This window comes from Colobus angolensis, unplaced genomic scaffold (genome assembly GCF_000951035.1).
Source record: "Colobus angolensis palliatus isolate OR3802 unplaced genomic scaffold, Cang.pa_1.0 Scaffold90, whole genome shotgun sequence".
In the NCBI taxonomy this organism is placed as follows: Eukaryota; Metazoa; Chordata; class Mammalia; order Primates; family Cercopithecidae; genus Colobus; species Colobus angolensis.
In genome coordinates, this window is record NW_012122932.1 from 8,820,524 (window position 1) to 8,838,886 (window position 18,363).

General features: G+C 48.9%; 1 protein-coding gene across 1 annotated transcript in view; it reads left to right on the forward strand.

Annotated features, from left to right (window-relative positions):
• GALNT10 (polypeptide N-acetylgalactosaminyltransferase 10) overlaps nucleotides 1-18,363 on the forward strand; it is a 138,368-nt gene that overhangs the window by 114,439 nt on the left and 5,566 nt on the right. The window contains exons 8-10 of the mRNA XM_011931677.1: nucleotides 6,803-6,910; nucleotides 12,511-12,732; nucleotides 15,808-16,017. Of these exons, the coding sequence (XP_011787067.1) occupies nucleotides 6,803-6,910; nucleotides 12,511-12,732; nucleotides 15,808-16,017 (540 nt within the window). The remainder of the gene's footprint in view (nucleotides 1-6,802; nucleotides 6,911-12,510; nucleotides 12,733-15,807; nucleotides 16,018-18,363) is intronic.

The window sequence follows — 18,363 nt, forward strand, 5'->3', positions numbered from 1 at the left end:
TTTTTTTTTTTTTTTAACAACTGCATCCAGTAAACATCCAAAAACCAGCATGACTGAGGTTGTCCTTTCATGGTGGTGATACTTCTTGAAACAATATCTTATTGAAAACAAACTAATACATTCAAAATAATGTGAGTTTCTTTTCAGCAGGGAATTGTGTAGCATTCATGCAACGCCCTCCACCAGTAGCGACAGGCCACATGCCCACAGGACACCATATGGATAGCTCATGGTGCCCTCCAAGCTTCTACATTACCTCATTTTAGCCTCACCACAACCCTAAGGAGGTAGGCACAGTAATTTTTCCCCTTTTGCAGAGGAGGAAACTGAGGCTTTCAGATTCATAACTTGCTTAACAGCCTGGGTGAGACCTCAGTTCTAATTCCAGAACCAAGCTCCTAACCACTGCCCTATGTGCCTCCTAAGCACACAGTGAATGCTGAATGATTGGTGGCAATTATTATTATAGTCTTTCCCCCAAGTGCAACTGATTAGGGTTTGAACTTCATAGGGGTCCTCAGCTGAGATGCCAACAGCAAAAGCCGTGGCCAGCTGCCAGTCTTTTCCTTATCTCTGGGCAGGTCAGGTGCCGAGCCATTCCTGGCTGGCTTCCAGGCAGCCATTTCCTCGACAGAGAGAGGCTCTGCCCCAGCCCCTGCTGCCCTCTCGGGTTCCCCTCCATGGATGAGCCCTTCCGCTGCGCTCTCTTTCTGGGTCCCATTGTGTTTTCCCAATGCACATCACCACTCGTTTCTTTCCCCCTCAGTTTAGGAGATAAGAGCGGGTAATTGTCTTTTATAGACACTGTAATGAAGCCTGTCATCACACAAAAGAAGTTTGCTAATAAAATAAATCAAAGCAGCAATGAAAATGAATGGGGAACAGGCTTTCACAATTAGATTTGTACTTGTCTAGAGGCATGGTGCTTCTAGAGAGAAGACTGCCACAGGGGCAGTGAAAGGGGCCTGGAAACAAGCTGGCAGGATATGTTTGGGAACTCCTGTGGTGGAGTGGCAAGGGACCCAGAGCAGACCCCTGCATCCCCCTACAGGGGTGGGAGTTGAAGGGACAGGGCAGGGAGAAAGCTGATAGCAACACAAGGAGAGGGACAGCAAAATATCATCTTGGTGGCCTGTATTTGTCCCCATCTCGAACAAGATGGGTTCCCGGTCAAAGATGATCCAGCTGCTGCCATGCCTGGAGCTCCCCTTCTCTTTGCCCCCAGCTGGACTCTGTTCCTTCCCCTTGGGTGAGAGGACGTTGCTCTTGGGTGGCCAGGCCCCAAATGGCTTACAGTGACCTCTCCCTACCCCACCTGACCCCGTCAGAGTACATCTGGGCTGGGGGTGGAGATAGCAGGAAGTAGTGGGGAACAAAGGACCTTTTAGGAGCCAGCTGGAAGAGCAGCCCATCTGGAGCCCCTTAACTAATCAAGACGTGAAGCCCAATCCCCACGACCCCATTGAGCAGTTCCAACTGAAAAGAACACTTTTGCACAGAATCTGGGTTGCAGATGTCCCCATTCCTACCCCCCACCCCACAAATGAGAGAATATGGTAGCGAGATTAATAATCATTTCATTCTCTTGGTCACTTGCAGGTTTTGCCACCAATTAGTTAAGAAAAAATACTTCCTCTCTTTGCACTTCAGTCTCTCCATTTGGGAAATCAGGCCATAGGGTGAAAAAACAGGATGTTGTTAGGCAGAGGACAGGCGCTCTGTAATTTCAGGGTGGTGGTGTTTCTCGTACTTCTGCAAGTAGAAATGACTAACAGTCATCCGGTTCTCTAAGAATCAGGCACCAAGCTAACAGCTTTTCACATGCTGTCTTGTGCCATCTCAACAGCCATCATCATCCCCACATCACAGGTGAGGAGAGTGAGGCTCCCAGGTTCAGTGACCTGCAGGAGGTCACACAGTGGGCATTGGTGGTGTGAGGATTGGTATGAGGGGAGTCAGGCTGTAGAGTCTGCAGTGTCTGTCTCGGTCTTGGATGGTCACTGCCTCCGCTGTGAAGGAAGGGAGGAGCCTAGAGATACAGAGGACAAGTGACCTGGGCTATGAGCACCACAGGGCCTGGGAGCTGTGGCCAGCACCCCACCCCAGCATGTCCTTGGAAGGAGAGTCCCCTCCTGTCTTGGGATCCTGTCTCTCTGTGGCGGAGCTGAGAGTTGTTTGTCACAAGAGGGAGGTGAGCAAGCCGGGAGCATGACGGATGCTCTCTCTGACCTCCTACATCTGTCCCACTTCACCCCAGACACACTCAGCCAGGATCCAGCCCTAAAGAGACGGCAATGGTGCTTTCTGCCCGAGAAACAAGGAAACCTCGGGCTCCCTGCTCATGACTTATATTGTTGCTAGGATTACTGGAAGCAAAAAAGACAGTTCATCCCTAAAGCTGGTGACTGAAGAATGGATGACAAAATGAGGTCGTCTTTCTCTCTAGTCAAGTCCCTATGCCCAAGATTTTGAATCAGTCTTGATTCACCTCCTCCTTCATGACTGAGTGCCTCTTACGGGCAGAGCACTGTGCTAGGCACTGGGGGTCCAATGGCAAATACAACAGATGAGACACCTGCCAACACTGGCCCTGAGTCTGGCGGGGCACAGAGGGGTTGGTAAGGACTCTTATGTTAAAAGTGACAGAAAGGCCAGGTGCGGTGGCTCATGCCTGTAATCCTAGCACTTTGGGAGGTCGAGGTCGGGGGATTGCTTGAGCCTGGGAGTTCAAGACCAGTGTGGGCAACATAGGGAGACCTCCATGTCTACAAAGAATAAAAATAGCCAGGTATGGTGGCACACACCTGTGGTCCCTGCTACTTGGGAAGCTGAGGCAGGAGGGTCACTTAAGCCTATGAGGTCAAGGCTGCAGTAAGCAGTGATCGTGATACTGTACTCTAGCCTGTGTGACAGAGGGAGACCCTGTCTCAAAAATAAATAAATATAAAAGTGAAAACATCTTAAACTAGCTATAGCCAAGAGAAGGCACGGCGGGGGCGGGGGGTGGGGGGCTGTCTTCAACAGGCCTGCTTCCAGGTGCTCAAACAGGTGTCTCTTTCCCTCTCTTGGGACTGTCCTGCTTGGCACTCGCTGCATTCATGGACAGGTCCTCCCTTTCTGTGTGGTGCAGAGGTGATCACTGGCAGCTGCAGTGCGTTGTCCCCATCGCTCTTCCCCCCAGAGAAAGTGTGTGGCCATCACATCAAGCATCACCATGCATGGCAACCATTAAATATACCCCATTATCCTGCCCTACACCAGCTTCAGAGCCCAGGAGGTTGGGTGCTCCGGCTGGCCATCCCGGGTCACAGGCCCCAGGTGGAGCAGTTGGGAGGACAGTCACCAATAGGGAGAAGGTGCACTGGACAGGCAAAAACAACAGATGCCTGTTGCAGGGAGATTAGACCAGGGACATAATCCTGTGAATAATTAATATTGCACTTCTGGTAAAAGGCAATGAAACAAGGTGCTGTGTGTAGGTATAAAAGGATGAGAAGCCCCTAAGGAGGTGGCTCTTAAGGGGACCTGAAGGATGAGTAGGAGGTAGCCAGGCAGAGGGAGGAGTCTGTGAGAGGAGTCAATGGGTGCGGTGAGCAAGAAGTGAGTGGGATGAGGTGAGGGTGGAGGGCTGCACGGGGCCTTTGGTCAGGCCGGAGGACATTCTGAAGTGATAGGCGTGGCCCGTGCTGGGATACTTCCAAAGGACCCAGGAGTGAAGCAGCTTCATAGATGTCTGTCTTCCTGAGGGTAGTTCACATTCTGAGCCGGCCACCAGGCCATCCTGTGCTGGGCAGGGAAGCCACGGAGTAAACCCACTGATCAAACCCTCCAGACATCCCAGGAATCTGAGGGCATCCTGGATGCCTCAAGCCTCCTGACATATCAGGGTCACCCTGGTCCCTCAGGAACCTTCAGGCTGATGGCCAGCATGATTGGGGCCAAAGAAACCAGAGGTCACAGTAAAGAGAAGGATTTGGAAATTTATCATCCACCTGCATAAAGTTAGGTGCCTCTGCCAAGCAGAGCTGGACACACAGCCTCATTAGCTAATGCGAGTTTAATATGAAGACAAGGAAGCTGGATGCCGACCTGGTCAACTGCCCAGGAGACGTCCAGAAATAGAGCAGGGCAAGGTATCCCACCTGTTCAGGGCCACTGCACCACCTGAAAGGCAGAGGGCAGCCCAGCGGCGACCTGAGCAATACCCGCCAGACAAAAGCATCACTTCCACATCAATCACTTTGTATAAAGGAAGAGTTATTGTTATGGGATGCTGGCGCCTGATCAATATCTCCTGCTTTGAAAATAAACTTCTTGGCTTGGCCTTGACATTAATCTACCATCAGGAGCCCATTATCTCAAGACCAATGTTCTGTTCTATTGACTGGCTGGATTTTTTTTTCTCCCCCAAGATCAGAATATAATTGCATTTCTCCAGGCAGCACTTCCACTAATTGCAGCCCTGTGCATATCCCCTCTCGGGAGGGCCAGAGTACATCTGGGCTGAGGATGGAGATAGCAGGAAGTAGTGGGGGACAAAGGACCTTTCAGGAGCCAGGTGGAAGAGCAAGCCCTTCTAGAGTCCCTGAATCAATCAAGACATGAAGCCCAATCCCCACGACCTCATCGAGCAGTTCCAACTGAAAAGAGCACTTTTGCACAGAATCTGGTTTGCAGATGTCCCCATTCCTGCCCGCCATCCCACAAACGAGAGAATATGGTAGCGAGAATAATAATAATGTCCTGAATCCAGCTGTGTCCCCGCATCGCCTCAGCACCCCCCACCCAGGGTCAGGATGGCCTCATATCAGGATGACTACAAGAGCCTCCCAGGCCTTCTCTCCCCCAGGCCTGCCCCTTCAGGCTGTTCTCCACCCCACAGGCAGAGTCATCTTTGTAAGATGTAAGTGAATTGTGTATCTCCCTCACTGAAGACCTTCTGTGAAGACTCCTTAATCTGCCCTGCGAGGCCCCTGTGGGAGCCTCTCTGGCCTCCCCTCCCGTCCCTCTTCCCCTTTCTCCCTCTGCTCCTGCCCTGGCTTTCTTTTTGATTATGCCAAGCCTGGCCCTGCTCCTGCCTTTGCACTTGCTCTTCTCTCACCTGTTCCCTTGCCTTTACTTTCACCTTCTTGGTTCCACCTCAAACATCCCCTCCAAAGTGAGGCTTTCCCTGACTGGGGAGCATAAAGTAGCATCTCTCATATCCCATACACCCCCACAACAAGTCTATGCAATGGCCCTGCTCTGCCATCGCCACCTGAAACCATCTCCCGTGTTAGTTACCTATGCCAGGAAAAATTACCCCAAGAATCCATCTTAACACAATACACAGTTATGGTGACCGTGCTTCCCTATGCCAGGGATTTGGGAGTGGCTTGGTTTGATAGCTCCACCTTGGGTCTCTCATAGGGGAATAGTCAGGCCATGAGCCAGGGTCGCAGTCATCTGCAGGCTTGACTGTGACCACCACCTCTGCTTCTTGGTGGTTCACTGACCTGGCTGGCAAATTAGTGCTGTGGGCAGGAGGCCTCAGCTCTCACCTCATGGACCTCTCCACAGAATGGCTTGGGTGTCCTCAAATATGGCAGCTGGCTCCTCCAAGGCCAGCAGTCCCACAGAGAAAGGTGGAAGCCACGGTATCTTTATGACCATCATTTCTGCAGTATCCTGTGGGTTACACAGGTCAGTCCTCATGTGACTCACTGGGAGGCATTTACACAGGGGCACAAATATGAGGAGGCTGGGACTGTGAGGCTACTTCGGAGGCTGGGGCCTCGGCTGACTGATCACTGCTGTGCCCTGTGTAGGCAACCAGGTCTTGCGCTAAACCCTTTTACACGCAGTATCTCGTCTTCCAGTCCTGCCTCCTCTATTTCTTTACAGGAAACCGAGTCTCAGAGAAGTTAAGTACCTTGATCAAAGTCGTAAAGTGGGTAAGTGACTGAGCCAGGATTCAAACCCAGGCCTGCCAAGGAGAATCTCTGTAGGCTGGGCCCCTCAGTGGGTAGGAGTCAGTATTGGCTGTACATGTTCTGATTTCCAAGTTGCTGTCAGCCCAGTGGGCAAACTTGGGAGCTCTCTGTAATGGCACATACTCCTCCCTGGGAGAGGGATGCAAAGAGAACCATCAGATCCCACACTGCGGCAAGACCCAGCTGCACAGCCTAGCGAGGCAGACTCAGAGAAGGCAGGGCAGGGAGGCTGATGGAACTGCTCAGGCAGACCCAGCGAGAGGCTTACAGATCCAAGAGGAAAATAAATATGTGTCAGTAAATCTACGGAACCTGTGTGCCACCTTGACTACTTGTGCTGTGGCTGATGTCACTTTGTGACCAGCAGGTCCTTCCCACTGATCCCCCAATGCCACCCTAGAATTCTCAACACAGCACTCCATAGTGGAGTAGAGCTCAGACTCTGAAGTCAGCTAAAACACGGTTTACATTTTGGCTCTACCACTTACTCTGTGACCTTAGACACACTTCTTAGCTTCTCTGAATCTCCGTTTCAGCATCTGTAAAATCTTTACTACCTACTTCATAGGTATTCTGATGAGACTTAAGTGTGGTTGTGCATGTGACCATCTTAGCATAGTGTGTGGCAGTGGTAAGAACTCAGCGCTGTCAGCTGTTTTTACTGCTGTTATTATATTACTGTGTTTTCCCACGTCATTAGGTCTGTGATCTAGGCTTCAGCAGACAATCCAGGCTGATGCTTTTGCTGAGTGCACTAAGGGATGCTGGCCTGGAGGGATGGTGAACTGGAAGCAGAAACGTGATAATCTCTCTCCCTTCTTGCCATGCAGGTGTGGATGTGTGGGGGCCGCATGGAGGACATCCCCTGCTCCAGGGTGGGCCATATCTACAGGAAGTATGTGCCCTACAAGGTCCCGGCCGGAGTCAGCCTGGCCCGGGTAAGGTGGTGGCTTTTCTTGGGGGGAGAAGGGGTTGGCCTAGGACCACCAGCTGCACTGAGTCACCCTGGGGCCCTAGACTGTGTTATGTGATCTCTGGGTTTGAGAATGTGCCCCCATTCTCCAGGTGAAATCCAATTTAAAAGAACTCCCTTAAATCCCTACTTAACCATTCATTGGCTGTGTGACCTGGGGAGAGTTGCTTAACTCCTCTGAACCTGTGTTTCCTCCTTTGTTTAAAGAGAGCTAATTATTTCCCACTCTCAGCATTGCCAGGAGAATTCAGGAGGTGATACTGTTTCCCAAAGTGTGGCAGAGGGGATAATCTTAGGCGGCAAACACAGGAACGTTTTCTTGTTCATGTGTTTTAAGTTAACATGGATTCTAAATTAATGTGTATTCATGTGGCTAACCTGTATTTTCACAGATACTATTAATTAGCATACAGCTAAAGTAGGTGCAAAGTTAGACCAGAGGTGACGTAAAGAAACGTGTTAGATAAATATTAATACAGGTGGTGTGGTGTGGTGTGTTTGGGAAAGCTTGCGTATTAAGTTTCTGCAGGGGAAGTGGGGTTTATAAATGTCAGTGTCTTTCTCTTCTCCTCACCCCCTGTCCACTCTCACTGCCAAAACCTCTGCATGTCAAACTGTTTCACTCCCTTAAAATGGTTTGTATCAATCATTGCTTCAGTTAAATTGGCCACTGACTGCACATGGAAATCTGTTAGCCAGAGTTTGTTTTTGTTTTTGATATTAAATGTATTGGGAAAAATAAATAAATAAATCCAGGTGACCACAAAAGAAAAATGAAGAGGAGGGAGGGTCCCCAGAGGATAGAAGGAGCCTCAGGGAGGTTTGCGAGGAAGCTGGAAAGGACCCCCCACCCTCCGCACAGCTTTGCCTCCGCGGAGCCTGTGAGCCCCGCCCCCGCCAGGAGACCCCGGTGCTGGCCGGGTGGGCATTAGACCGCACTGCCTCCTGTCCAGGGCGCTGCCTCCTCCTCCCTCGTCACTTGACAACCTTGACGTGTAGAATTGTGGCTCCCGGGTCCTAGAAGAGCGTTGTCCCGTGACTTACAAGGAAAACCTAGAGGCTCAAAGGGGCCGCGCGTCTCCCCGAGCGCCATCCTTGGGTGGGAGCTGAGCTCCGGGAAGTGTCAGGGGCCGTGTGGAGGGAAAGGAGAGCCGGCAGTGCCCTCCAGTGGTAGCAGAGCCTAACGACGCCCTCACCAGCCATCCGCGCTGCCCACAGCCCCATCCGACGCCGAGGGTGGGTTCTGGGTTCAGCCCCATGAAGTAGGAATCGCGTTCTTCTGGAAGGCCATTTGGCGATCCCTGAGGAAGGTGCCAGGCGGGAAAAGAGCGTACTCTCTCTTGGTACGCCCAAGACTGCGACTCTTCCGGCTACAAGGGACCATGGGGACACTCTAACTCCAGACCAGGAGCAACCCTAAAATATTCTTTTCCTCTGCAGAGGTGTTATTGATAAGGCTCACCTAAAAATAAAAATAGCCAGGCGCAGTGATGTGTGCCTATAGTCCCAGGTACTCAGGAGGCTGAGGTGGGAAGACTGCTTGGGCCAGGGAGGTCGAGGCTGCAGTGAGCTGTGTGTGCCACTGCACTCCAGCCTGGGTGACAAAGCGAGACCATGTCTCAAAGAAAGTTTGCTGTTGTTGTTGCTGCTGCTGCTGTTTTTTAAAAAGGAAGAGACACTACCGCCTCCTGCTTGTTATAGAACCATTATTATAGATTAATTCAGTGGATAAGAGCTAACTGTAGTAACGCATATAAAAATTCCCTTCGAGCCAGGCATGCAAAACATTTTACTTATCTCACTTAATTCTCACTTGTTTTTAACGGATGGGGAACATGAAACATGTGATGCTGGCCATGGAAGTGTTAAGTAACTAGAGCCAGAATTCAAACCCCTGTAGGTCTGACAGGTACCTGGCACATAGCAATTGTTCGTTAAACAGTGACTGCTATTATTAGTGTTAGCATCAACATTAACAATAAAGACTGTAACGTGTATTTAAAAGTCTTATCTAAATTCTGTCTTTAGGCATTTTAACATATTTCTCTTTTAGCTGTTTGTACTAAAGCCACGTCCTGTGTTTGGCTTTAAACCACTTAACAATCTGATTGCTGCCCCATGGCTTCTTCCCCAGGGACTCTGTGATCCATCTGGTCTGATTATGTGTAGGTTTACAGAATCACGGAGATGCCTGAATCAGGGGTGGCCTTTTAGTATGGTGACTAACAACCCTCAATTACTTGCAGACCACATTTAAAATATTTGTTCAGTGGGCCGGTGTGGTGGCTCACGCCTGTAATCCCAGCAGTTTGGGAGGCCAAGGCGGGCGGATCACCTGAGGTCAGGAGTTCAAGACCACCCTGGTCATATGGCACTGTGCCAGCTCTACTAAAAATACGAAAATTAGCCAGGCATGGTGGTGTGTGCCTGTAATCCCAGCTACTAGGGAGGCTGAGGCAGGAGAATCACTTGAACCCGGGAGGCAGAAGTTGCAGTGAGCCGAGACCACACCACTGCACTCCAGCCTGAGTGACAGAGCAAGACTCTGTCTTGGGGAAAAAAAAAAAAAAAAGGTGCTCAATGTTTTAATAGCCACATCCTAAACCTTCTAGAGCATTGTCCCCTAGATGATCATTTTGATAGATTTGAGAGTTGTCCTGATAGCTCTGAGAGAGCCAGATAGAGAGAGAAACTGAGATTGTACGACTCCGGAAGGATGAACAGGCAGACAGTCTTGAGGTAGAAGCAGCTCAGGAAGGATGAGCAGTCCACCAGTTTGCCTGCCTCAGGGACAAGTAGTTAGTCTTACATTGTTTACTACACTTGCTGAAATCTGTCTTATCTTTGCCTCTGGAAAAAGGATTTTAGGGAAGGCAGTAACAGAAACTACTCAAACCTGGTGAAACAAAAATGGAGACTTACTCCAAGGATCCAGGCAAATCTCTATAATCCAAGCACAAGAAGTACAGTTGGGCCTCAGGGGGACTGGGACTCGGAAGCAGGAAGGTGTTGAGAGTAGGGGTATGAGGAACCCGAAGCCCACTAAAATCCCAAGGTCCTTTTTTTTTCTCTAACAAGGGGAGATGTGAGAGAAATAAGTGTAAAGTCATTTCCTTTGGCGCAAACAGTGAACTGTAGCAAAAAAAGTTCAAAATCTGGGAGAAAGAGCTTTTCAAGCTATGTTTAGAAGATACAATTATGCAATATAAATTAAAATGGTAATTATAATAAGAATTAAAATATGATTTATTCAATCCTTTAAGAATAACACTGGTACATTTCAGTATCATTCTTAACCAGTCTGGCCCTGGTCAGAGCGGCCGGACTTGCTTTCAGTTGGAGTGAAACTACAGCAGTTCCTCATTACCTGTGTGACTCAGACAGTGAGCCAAAAGAGCCTGGTGGGCATACTGGAAAAAGCAGAGGAAATATTGTGTTTTAGAGTGTTCATGTAGACAGTCTCTGTTAGGCCTTCAACTTCCTCTAGCACAGTTTTAAATTAAACACAGCCTTTTCTGTGCACGGGCCTGGTGGGAATAAACAGTTCCTGAGCTGTTTTCTAACCCAGTGTGGACTCTTCAGCACTCAGGAAGAACTAGGTAGCAACAAGGAAATTCAGCTGTTTCCTGGTCCCCAACTCAGAGCCAGCAAAATGGGGGAGCTGGTAAATTTTGTCTCCAGTGCAGGGGCCTCCCTCATCTTGGCTTCCTTCTCTATTACTCAAGAGTCAGCAACCTGTTTTTGTATGGCCTGTGAGCTAAGAATGGTTTTTACATTTTTAAATCATTAGAGGGAACGGGAATCGAAAGAAGAAGAGTATTTTGTGATACATGAAAATCAAATTTCAGTATCTATAAGTTTTATTAGAACCCAGCCACACCATTTATATGGTGTCTATGGCTGCTTTATAGCTACATCAGAGGTGAGACCATATGGTCTGCAAAGCCTAAGTATTTACTCTCCGGCTCTTTATAGAAGACATTTAAACATTTGGGATCCCTGCCTGACCTGCTCCTAGAGCAGTCCTTCACACTGAGGTGCAAATGACTGATAACAGCTTCAAGTGCTAACACCCCTTTGCCTTTCAGAGGAATTTTACATTGCAATAGGGAGGGGGGATAACAGCCAGGGGTTGAAGTAAGATGTTTTGGAGCAGAGAATTTCCCCTGAACCCTGAAGTTTTGCTCTCAGATGTATCACATATCAGAAGTCCTCACTGGGTGGGGTCTACACTGCAGATGGAATCGGGAATTTTCATCACATACATAAGAATTCCCTCTTCCTCTGTCCCCAAGTCTACTCACAAACAGTTTCCTCACCTGCTGCCTCTGCTTGCCAATCATGTGGCTGTCATTTTTTAAAACTGATTATCTTTGTGCTTCATGACGAAAGTAGCAGCAACCTTTGCACCTCAAAGGATTATTAGAAATTCCCACTTCCAAACCTTTTGGTTTCAAATTATCATTTGCCTTTATCACATAACTTGGTCAAAACTCTTAGTCAAAAATGACAAAAAGCCAAATTAAATTGGCTTAGCGAAGAGAGAATATACAGACTCCTGTAACTGGAAAGTCCGAGGTAGCTCTAGCTTCAGACATGGCTGGATTCTGGTGTTAAAAGGCGGAATGCATTCCTGGATCCAGCCCTCTGCTCTGCTTCATTCTGGGTTGATTTCGTCCTTGGACAGGCTCTCCTTGTGTGGAGGCCATATGGCCCAGGAGCTCTGGCTGTCATCCTGTCTTACCCAGCAATCCAAGCAGAAACAGAGCGATTCTTCCAATGGTTCCTGCAAAAATCCCAAGGCTGATGCCTGTTGTTTGTGATTGGTGGGGCTTAGGGAATGGGTCTGCTGTTTGACCAGCCCCTGCACCAGGGGCGCCTGTATTCACATTAGCCAGGCTGGGTCCATGCCTCTCCTCCTGCCACATGAGCTGACAGGGAGACAGGGTGGCTGCCCAGAGGAAAAATCAGTAGGAGCTATCACTAGAAGGAGAGGGGATGGAAGATGGGCAGGCAAAACAACAGCAGCCTATGGGCCAACTCTAAGCTGTGAAGCCCTTAAAACATGCATAATGATACATAGAAACACAGAAGGCCGAAACTCATGCTGGGGCTGGGATTTCTGATGCAACATAAAATAAGAAGGGTTGGCTGGGCGCGGTGGCTCAAGCCTGTAATCCCAGCACTTTGGGAGGCCGAGACGGGTGGATCACGAGGTCAGGAGATCGAGACCATCCTGGCTAACACGGTGAAACCCCGTCTCTACTAAAAAATACAAAAAACTAGCCGGGCGAGGTGGCAGGCGCCTGTAGTCCCAGCTACTCGGGAGGCTGAGGCGGGAGAATGGTGTAAACCCGGGAGGTGGAGCTTGCAGTGAGCTGAGTGAGTGAGCTTGGAGTGCAGCTGGCCACTGCACTCCAGCCTGGGCGACAGAGCGAGACTCCGTCTCAAAAAAAAATAAATAAATAAGAAGGGTTGACCTCAACCCGCCAGGACCCTTTCACCCCACTGCCTGGCTTTGGCTTCTTGGAGAGACTGACCCCTCCACTGCCTCTTGCCCCACAGAACCTTAAGCGGGTGGCTGAAGTGTGGATGGACGAGTATGCCGAGTACATTTACCAGCGCCGGCCTGAATACCGCCACCTCTCCGCTGGGGACGTCGCCGCCCAGAAAAAGCTCCGCAGCTCCCTTAACTGCAAAAGTTTCAAGTGGTTTATGACGAAGATAGCCTGGGACCTGCCCAAATTCTACCCACCCGTGGAGCCCCCGGCTGCAGCTTGGGGGGAGGTGAGCCTGGAGGGCAGAGCTTCCTCCATAATTTGCTGGGCGTGTAAAATGCAAATGCAGACCCCATGTTCAAAAGGCAGAAAGTAAGTGCAGGGAAGAAAGGCATGAATATAAAACTGTTTCCTTTCTTTCCTGGTCTCTCTCTAGCCTTGTCATAGTGTATTTTTACTTGCTAGTTAGTGTTCTCAGTGTAGAAAAATTAAAACTTTAAGTTATTAGCATGAATTTTACCTTTCATCTTTATATTATGCAGTGACAATTTAAAATGCAAATTAACAGCCTGTAACTCATGTTCAGAATGGGTAAAATGACATGATCTGTATTTCCCACCTGCTGCAAGCATAAGTATTTCTCACCAGAACAGTCTAAACATGGCACAAAACTAACTCAGCTTGTTTTTACTTCACTTCTTCATAATGTGCATGTTCTTCCAATACTCTCTACCTTCCATTTACTGGTGAGTAAGGAAGGGCTGGAATGCAAAGGAACTAAGGAGCCAGGTGCGGTGGCTCATGCCTGTAATCCTAGCACTTCGGGAGGCCAAGGCCGGAGGATGACTTAAGCTCAGAAGTTTGAAAACAACATTTTCCTATAGGAATCATAGGAAGACCCTGTCTCTACAAAAAAAAAACTTAGCCAGGCATGGTGGTACGTGCATGTAGTTGCAGCAACTTGGGAGGCTGAGGCAGGAGAACTGCTTGAGCCCAGGAGGTCAAGGTTCTAATGAGTTGTGCTCGTGCCACTGCATTCCAGCCTGGTGACAGAGCAAGAGCCTGCCTCAAAAAAGAAAAGGAACTAGGGTTGCCCTATCTTTCCCTTTCCTACATAAGTTCTTGGCTAACACGGGGCAGTAACACAAGTAAGAAAGGACTGACAGGACTTGTTGGTCATTCCTGCTTCTTAAGATGCCGTTGCCCTTCTTAGCACACCCAGAGCGAGTTCTGGTTTGAAGGGAAAGCAGGGCCTCTGGGACCCCCAGCGCCCTCACTTACTCAGTGTCTTCGCACATGCTGCATGCAGACACGGCAGAGAGGGAACAGCGTGCTTCTCTATAATGCACACGCTCCACTGTTCCATCAGATTTCACTTACAAAACAGTTCAAAGATAAAATTATTCAGAATTTCAAGACAGCAGCAGCAGAGCTTTAAATCAAGCCAGGCCCTCCTGAGCATGGGGCCCTGTGAACGCAGGCCATGGCGCAGCCCATGAGGCCCATGCTGGCCGAGGCAGACCAGTCTTCGCAGGCAGACGAGCATGCCATCATGGGATCCTGGGTCTCTGAGCTGAGAGGACCTACCCATTCATAGATGGATAGGTTGGAGCTTGGAAAAGGGGAGCATAAGAGTTGGGACTCTTTCAGAAGACCAATTTACAGTGAAAAAAAAATGGGAGGAATATATTGTGTTTCACTCACATAGGAGCCTGGGGTAGCTATGGCTTAAGACAACCTGGATCCAGGGCCTCAACTGATGTCAGTCTCTTTTTCTCCTGCTGAACTCAGCTTCCTTTTGTGTTGGTCTCATACTGAAGATATCGGAATGGCTTCCAGAAGCTTCAGGCTGACCAACCGCTACTGCTTGGCCAATCCAGCAGAAAGTATACACGTCTTTCCCAGTATACCAGTAAAGGTGCAGGAATCAAGTCTTATTCTTGGATCCTGCACCGATCACTGGGGCCATCGGGGAAGAGGGAAAGCAAGGGTAGGATGGACACTACGACTGGCCACAGGGTGCATGAGGAGCAGTAGCCCCATGGAAAGTCGGAGTGGTGTTACCAGAGGAAAGGGGAGAGACATGGTGGGCTGGCAGGAACACCAGGTGTGATTTGCTCAAATTCACACAGCAAATCACAGAGCCCTGCCTGGCTCAGCTGCCTGACTAGCCTACCCCAACATCACCACCACTTTCCAGGAGCACTGCTGTGTGGACTTCCCTCATGAGGCTCTTTGGCTCTTTACCGGTTCGTGTTAGTTCAAGTCCTCCAAGAAGCAGATGCCACAGTGAGATTAGACACGCAAGAGATTTATGGTTAAAACACTTGAGAGGAAAAATGAAGATGCCTGGGGAGACTAGGAAAGCCACAAGACCATGACACTGGTCTGACCTCTGCAAAGGCACGAGGGAAGGAAGGACGGCTGGGGTAGGAAGAGTCCAGACTGCAGTAAAGCTGTAAGAAAGCTTTGGTCAGGTTATTGAAGAGTCCCCAAGCCAAATCACCAGCCAGAGGAGTTCAGCATCTCGCAAGAGTGGGTCTGCCTCACTCATTGGCTGGGATCCATCCATGGGTGGACACAGTGGTGGATTCAGAATACAGGATCTGGGTGCAATGAGACGCCCTGCAACAGGAAATTGGGTGGTGCATTTTCATAGCCACCACAGCCCCCTACCCCTCAGACAAAGTAGGATTGATATCTGTAAGGTAGGAACTATATGATGTGACACTATGCACCTAGCACAACAGCCTGCCCACAGTAAGTGCCCAATCGGTATTTGTTGGCTAAGCAAGTGAGGGCTAGGGCTTCAGACTCCTAGCCCAGTGCTCTTGCCATCACACCCATCTTCATGGTTGAAGGGTAGGAGGCAACTATTGTTCTTTGGATCTCAGCAGGGCGTGAGGGGAACTCCTGCCACCTCTTGCCATTCACCTGCCCTAAGGGACAGAGGGAGTCCATGACATACAGCAAAGGTTTCGTGTCCTTTTCTAGGATCTTTCAAGGTATGGTCCCCGGACCACCAGAACCTGGATCACCTGAAATGGGGGTAAAATCTGGTTCCTGGATCTGTTGGTTCAATTTCTCCAGGAGTGGGGCCAGGGAGTCCTTTACCAACTCCTCACCTCCAGTCCCCTACCACCAACCCGGGACTCTGCATGCTCTAAACGCAGCAGTGCTTTGAGGATTACGCTCTGTGGACTGAGTCTTCCTTTACTGAGAGGTTCAAGGTACTTCCAACAGCCCAGGGCAAGCTTTATCAAGACGATTTCGAACTTAATCCAGCTAATGTCTCCCCTTTGATTTCCCCTTTCACCTGGCAGGGACACCTCAGTGGTCCACTTCTTCCCTTTTTCCCTTTCAGATCCGAAATGTGGGCACAGGGCTGTGTGCAGACACAAAACACGGGGCCTTGGGCTCCCCACTGAGGCTAGAGGGCTGCGTCCGGGGCCGCGGGGAAGCCGCCTGGAACAACATGCAGGTAAGGGCTGCCCCTCAGGGACTGGCAGCCAGGTTTTTTGAAACATCTGCCCCCTGGGGTGCTGACGTGACCAGCTGGGAGGGAGAGGCATGGGTCAGTGATAAGTGACAAGAGTCAGCCCCAGGGATGAGTTTTAAGATCCTCCTGAACACCCTGGAAAGGGGACTTCTTCACATTGCAATAAAACCATCAGTCTGGACCATTTTGGTTACAAATGATGGATGCTCAGCCCAAATGGCCTTCCACAAAAAGAGGTTATTGTCTCATGTCACTGAAAAGCCTTGATTATGTTGCTGGATCTCTCAAGAGAGTGCTTCCCTCTCTGCAGGCCTCATTCTCACCTGGCTCTTCCTATACAGAGGCAGGTGTGGCCATCAGCAGCCCGATGGATAGGCAGGCCCCTTCCAAGAGTTCCGGAAAAGCCCCGGGGCTCCCACGAATTGTGTCCCTGAGCTGATTATGCAGGAGGTGAGGAAGCCCTCATATTGATGAGGACAGAACCATCATTTTTGGGAGGTGATGGGTATGTTCATTCCCTTGACTCCTGGAGCCTAGGGGCATGGTCAGCCTCCCCTGCTAGATGGGTGGGATGCAGAGGGTGAGCCAGCCTGCAGGAAGAGCCACTGCTCAGACACAGTGGGCTCATGCCTGAAATCCCAACAGTGTGGGAAGCTTAGGAGAGGCTTGCTTGAAGCCAGGTGTTCGAGGTTATAGTGATTGTGCCATGCACTCTAGCCTGGGTGGAGTGACCTTGGGTTAAACAATTATTTTTTAGATACAACAGCAAAAACACAATCCATAAAAGAAAAAAATTGATAAACTGGACTAATTCAAAATGAATAAAAAGCAAGCCACAGATGGGAAGAAAATGTTTGTAAAGCATATAGCTGATAAAGGACTTGTATCTAGAATATATAAATGAAAAGACTTGTATCTGCTCAAACTCTCAAAACTCAATAATTTTTTTTAATTTTAAAGTGGGCAGGCCGGGCGTGGTGGCTCACACCTGTAATCCCAGCACTTTGGGAGGCCGAGGTGGGCGGATCACAAGGTCAGGAGATGGAGACTATCCTGGCTAACACAGTGAAACCCCATCTCTACTAAAAATACAAAAAATTAGCCGGGCATGGTGGCAGGCGTCTGTAGTCCCAGCTACTCGGGAGGCTGAGGCAGGAGAATGGCATGAACCCGAGAGGTGGAGCTTGCAGTGAGCCGAGATCGCACCACTGCACTCCAGCCTGGGCAACAGAGTGAGACTCCGTCTCAAAAATAAATAAATAAATAATAAAGTGGGCAGACACTTTACCAAAAAAAGTATATGAGTGGCAAATACACATATTTAAAATGCTGAATTTCATTAGTTAATAGAGAAATAGAAATTGCAATTACAAGGAAATTCCAGCACACACCTAGTAAAAAGACTGACCTATACCTAAGATTGGCAAAGATTGGATGAACTGGACCTGTGTGCTGCTGGTGGGAGAGTAAATGGCACAGCCACTTTGGGAAACTGTGGCAGTTTCTTAGAAAGTTGACCATTGAACCAGTCATTCCACTCCTAGGTATTTACCCAAGAGAAAGAAAACATATGTCCATACAAAGACTTGTACACAAATGTTCATAGCAGCTTTATTTTAATAGCCAAAAACTGGAAACCACCAAGATGTCCCATAACAAGGAACTGAAGTGCAAATTCAGCAATAATAAGCAATGAATTACTGATAAATGCTGTTAGGACATAGATGATTCTCAACAAAATTATGTTGAGTGAAAGAAATGAGACAAAAGAGAATACATACTGTATGATTCCTTTATAGAAAATTCTAGAAATTGCAAACTAATCTCTAGAAACAGAAAGCAGATCAGTGACTGCCCTAAGGCCATGGGGGTTGGTGGGGACAGGAGGAGGAGATTACAGAGGAGCATAAGGACACTTTTGCGGGTGATGGGCACGTTCATTACCTTGACTATGATGATGATGGTTTCTCAGTGTAAACGTATGTCAAGATGTATCAAATTGTACACTTTAAATGTGTGCAGTTTATTGTATGCCAGTTATTATTCAGTAAAGCTACCGAAAAGAAACAAAGGTTATCAACCAAATGGATCATGACTCAAACAGACTAACTGTGAAAAGAAATTGATAAGAATCCTGAGCGGGCACAGTGGCTCATGCCTATAACCCCAGCACTTTGGGAGGCCAAGGTTGGTGGATCACCTGAGGTTAGGAGTTCAAGACTAGCCTGAACAACATGGTGAAACCCCTTCTCTACTAAAAATACAAAATTAGCCAGGTGTGGTGGCACACACCTCTAATCCCAGCTACTTGGGAAGCTGAGGCAGGAGAATTGGTTGAACCCAGGAGGTGGAGTTTGCAGTGAGCCAAGATTGCACTATTGCACTCCAGCATGGGCGACAAGAGCGAAACTCTGTCTCAAA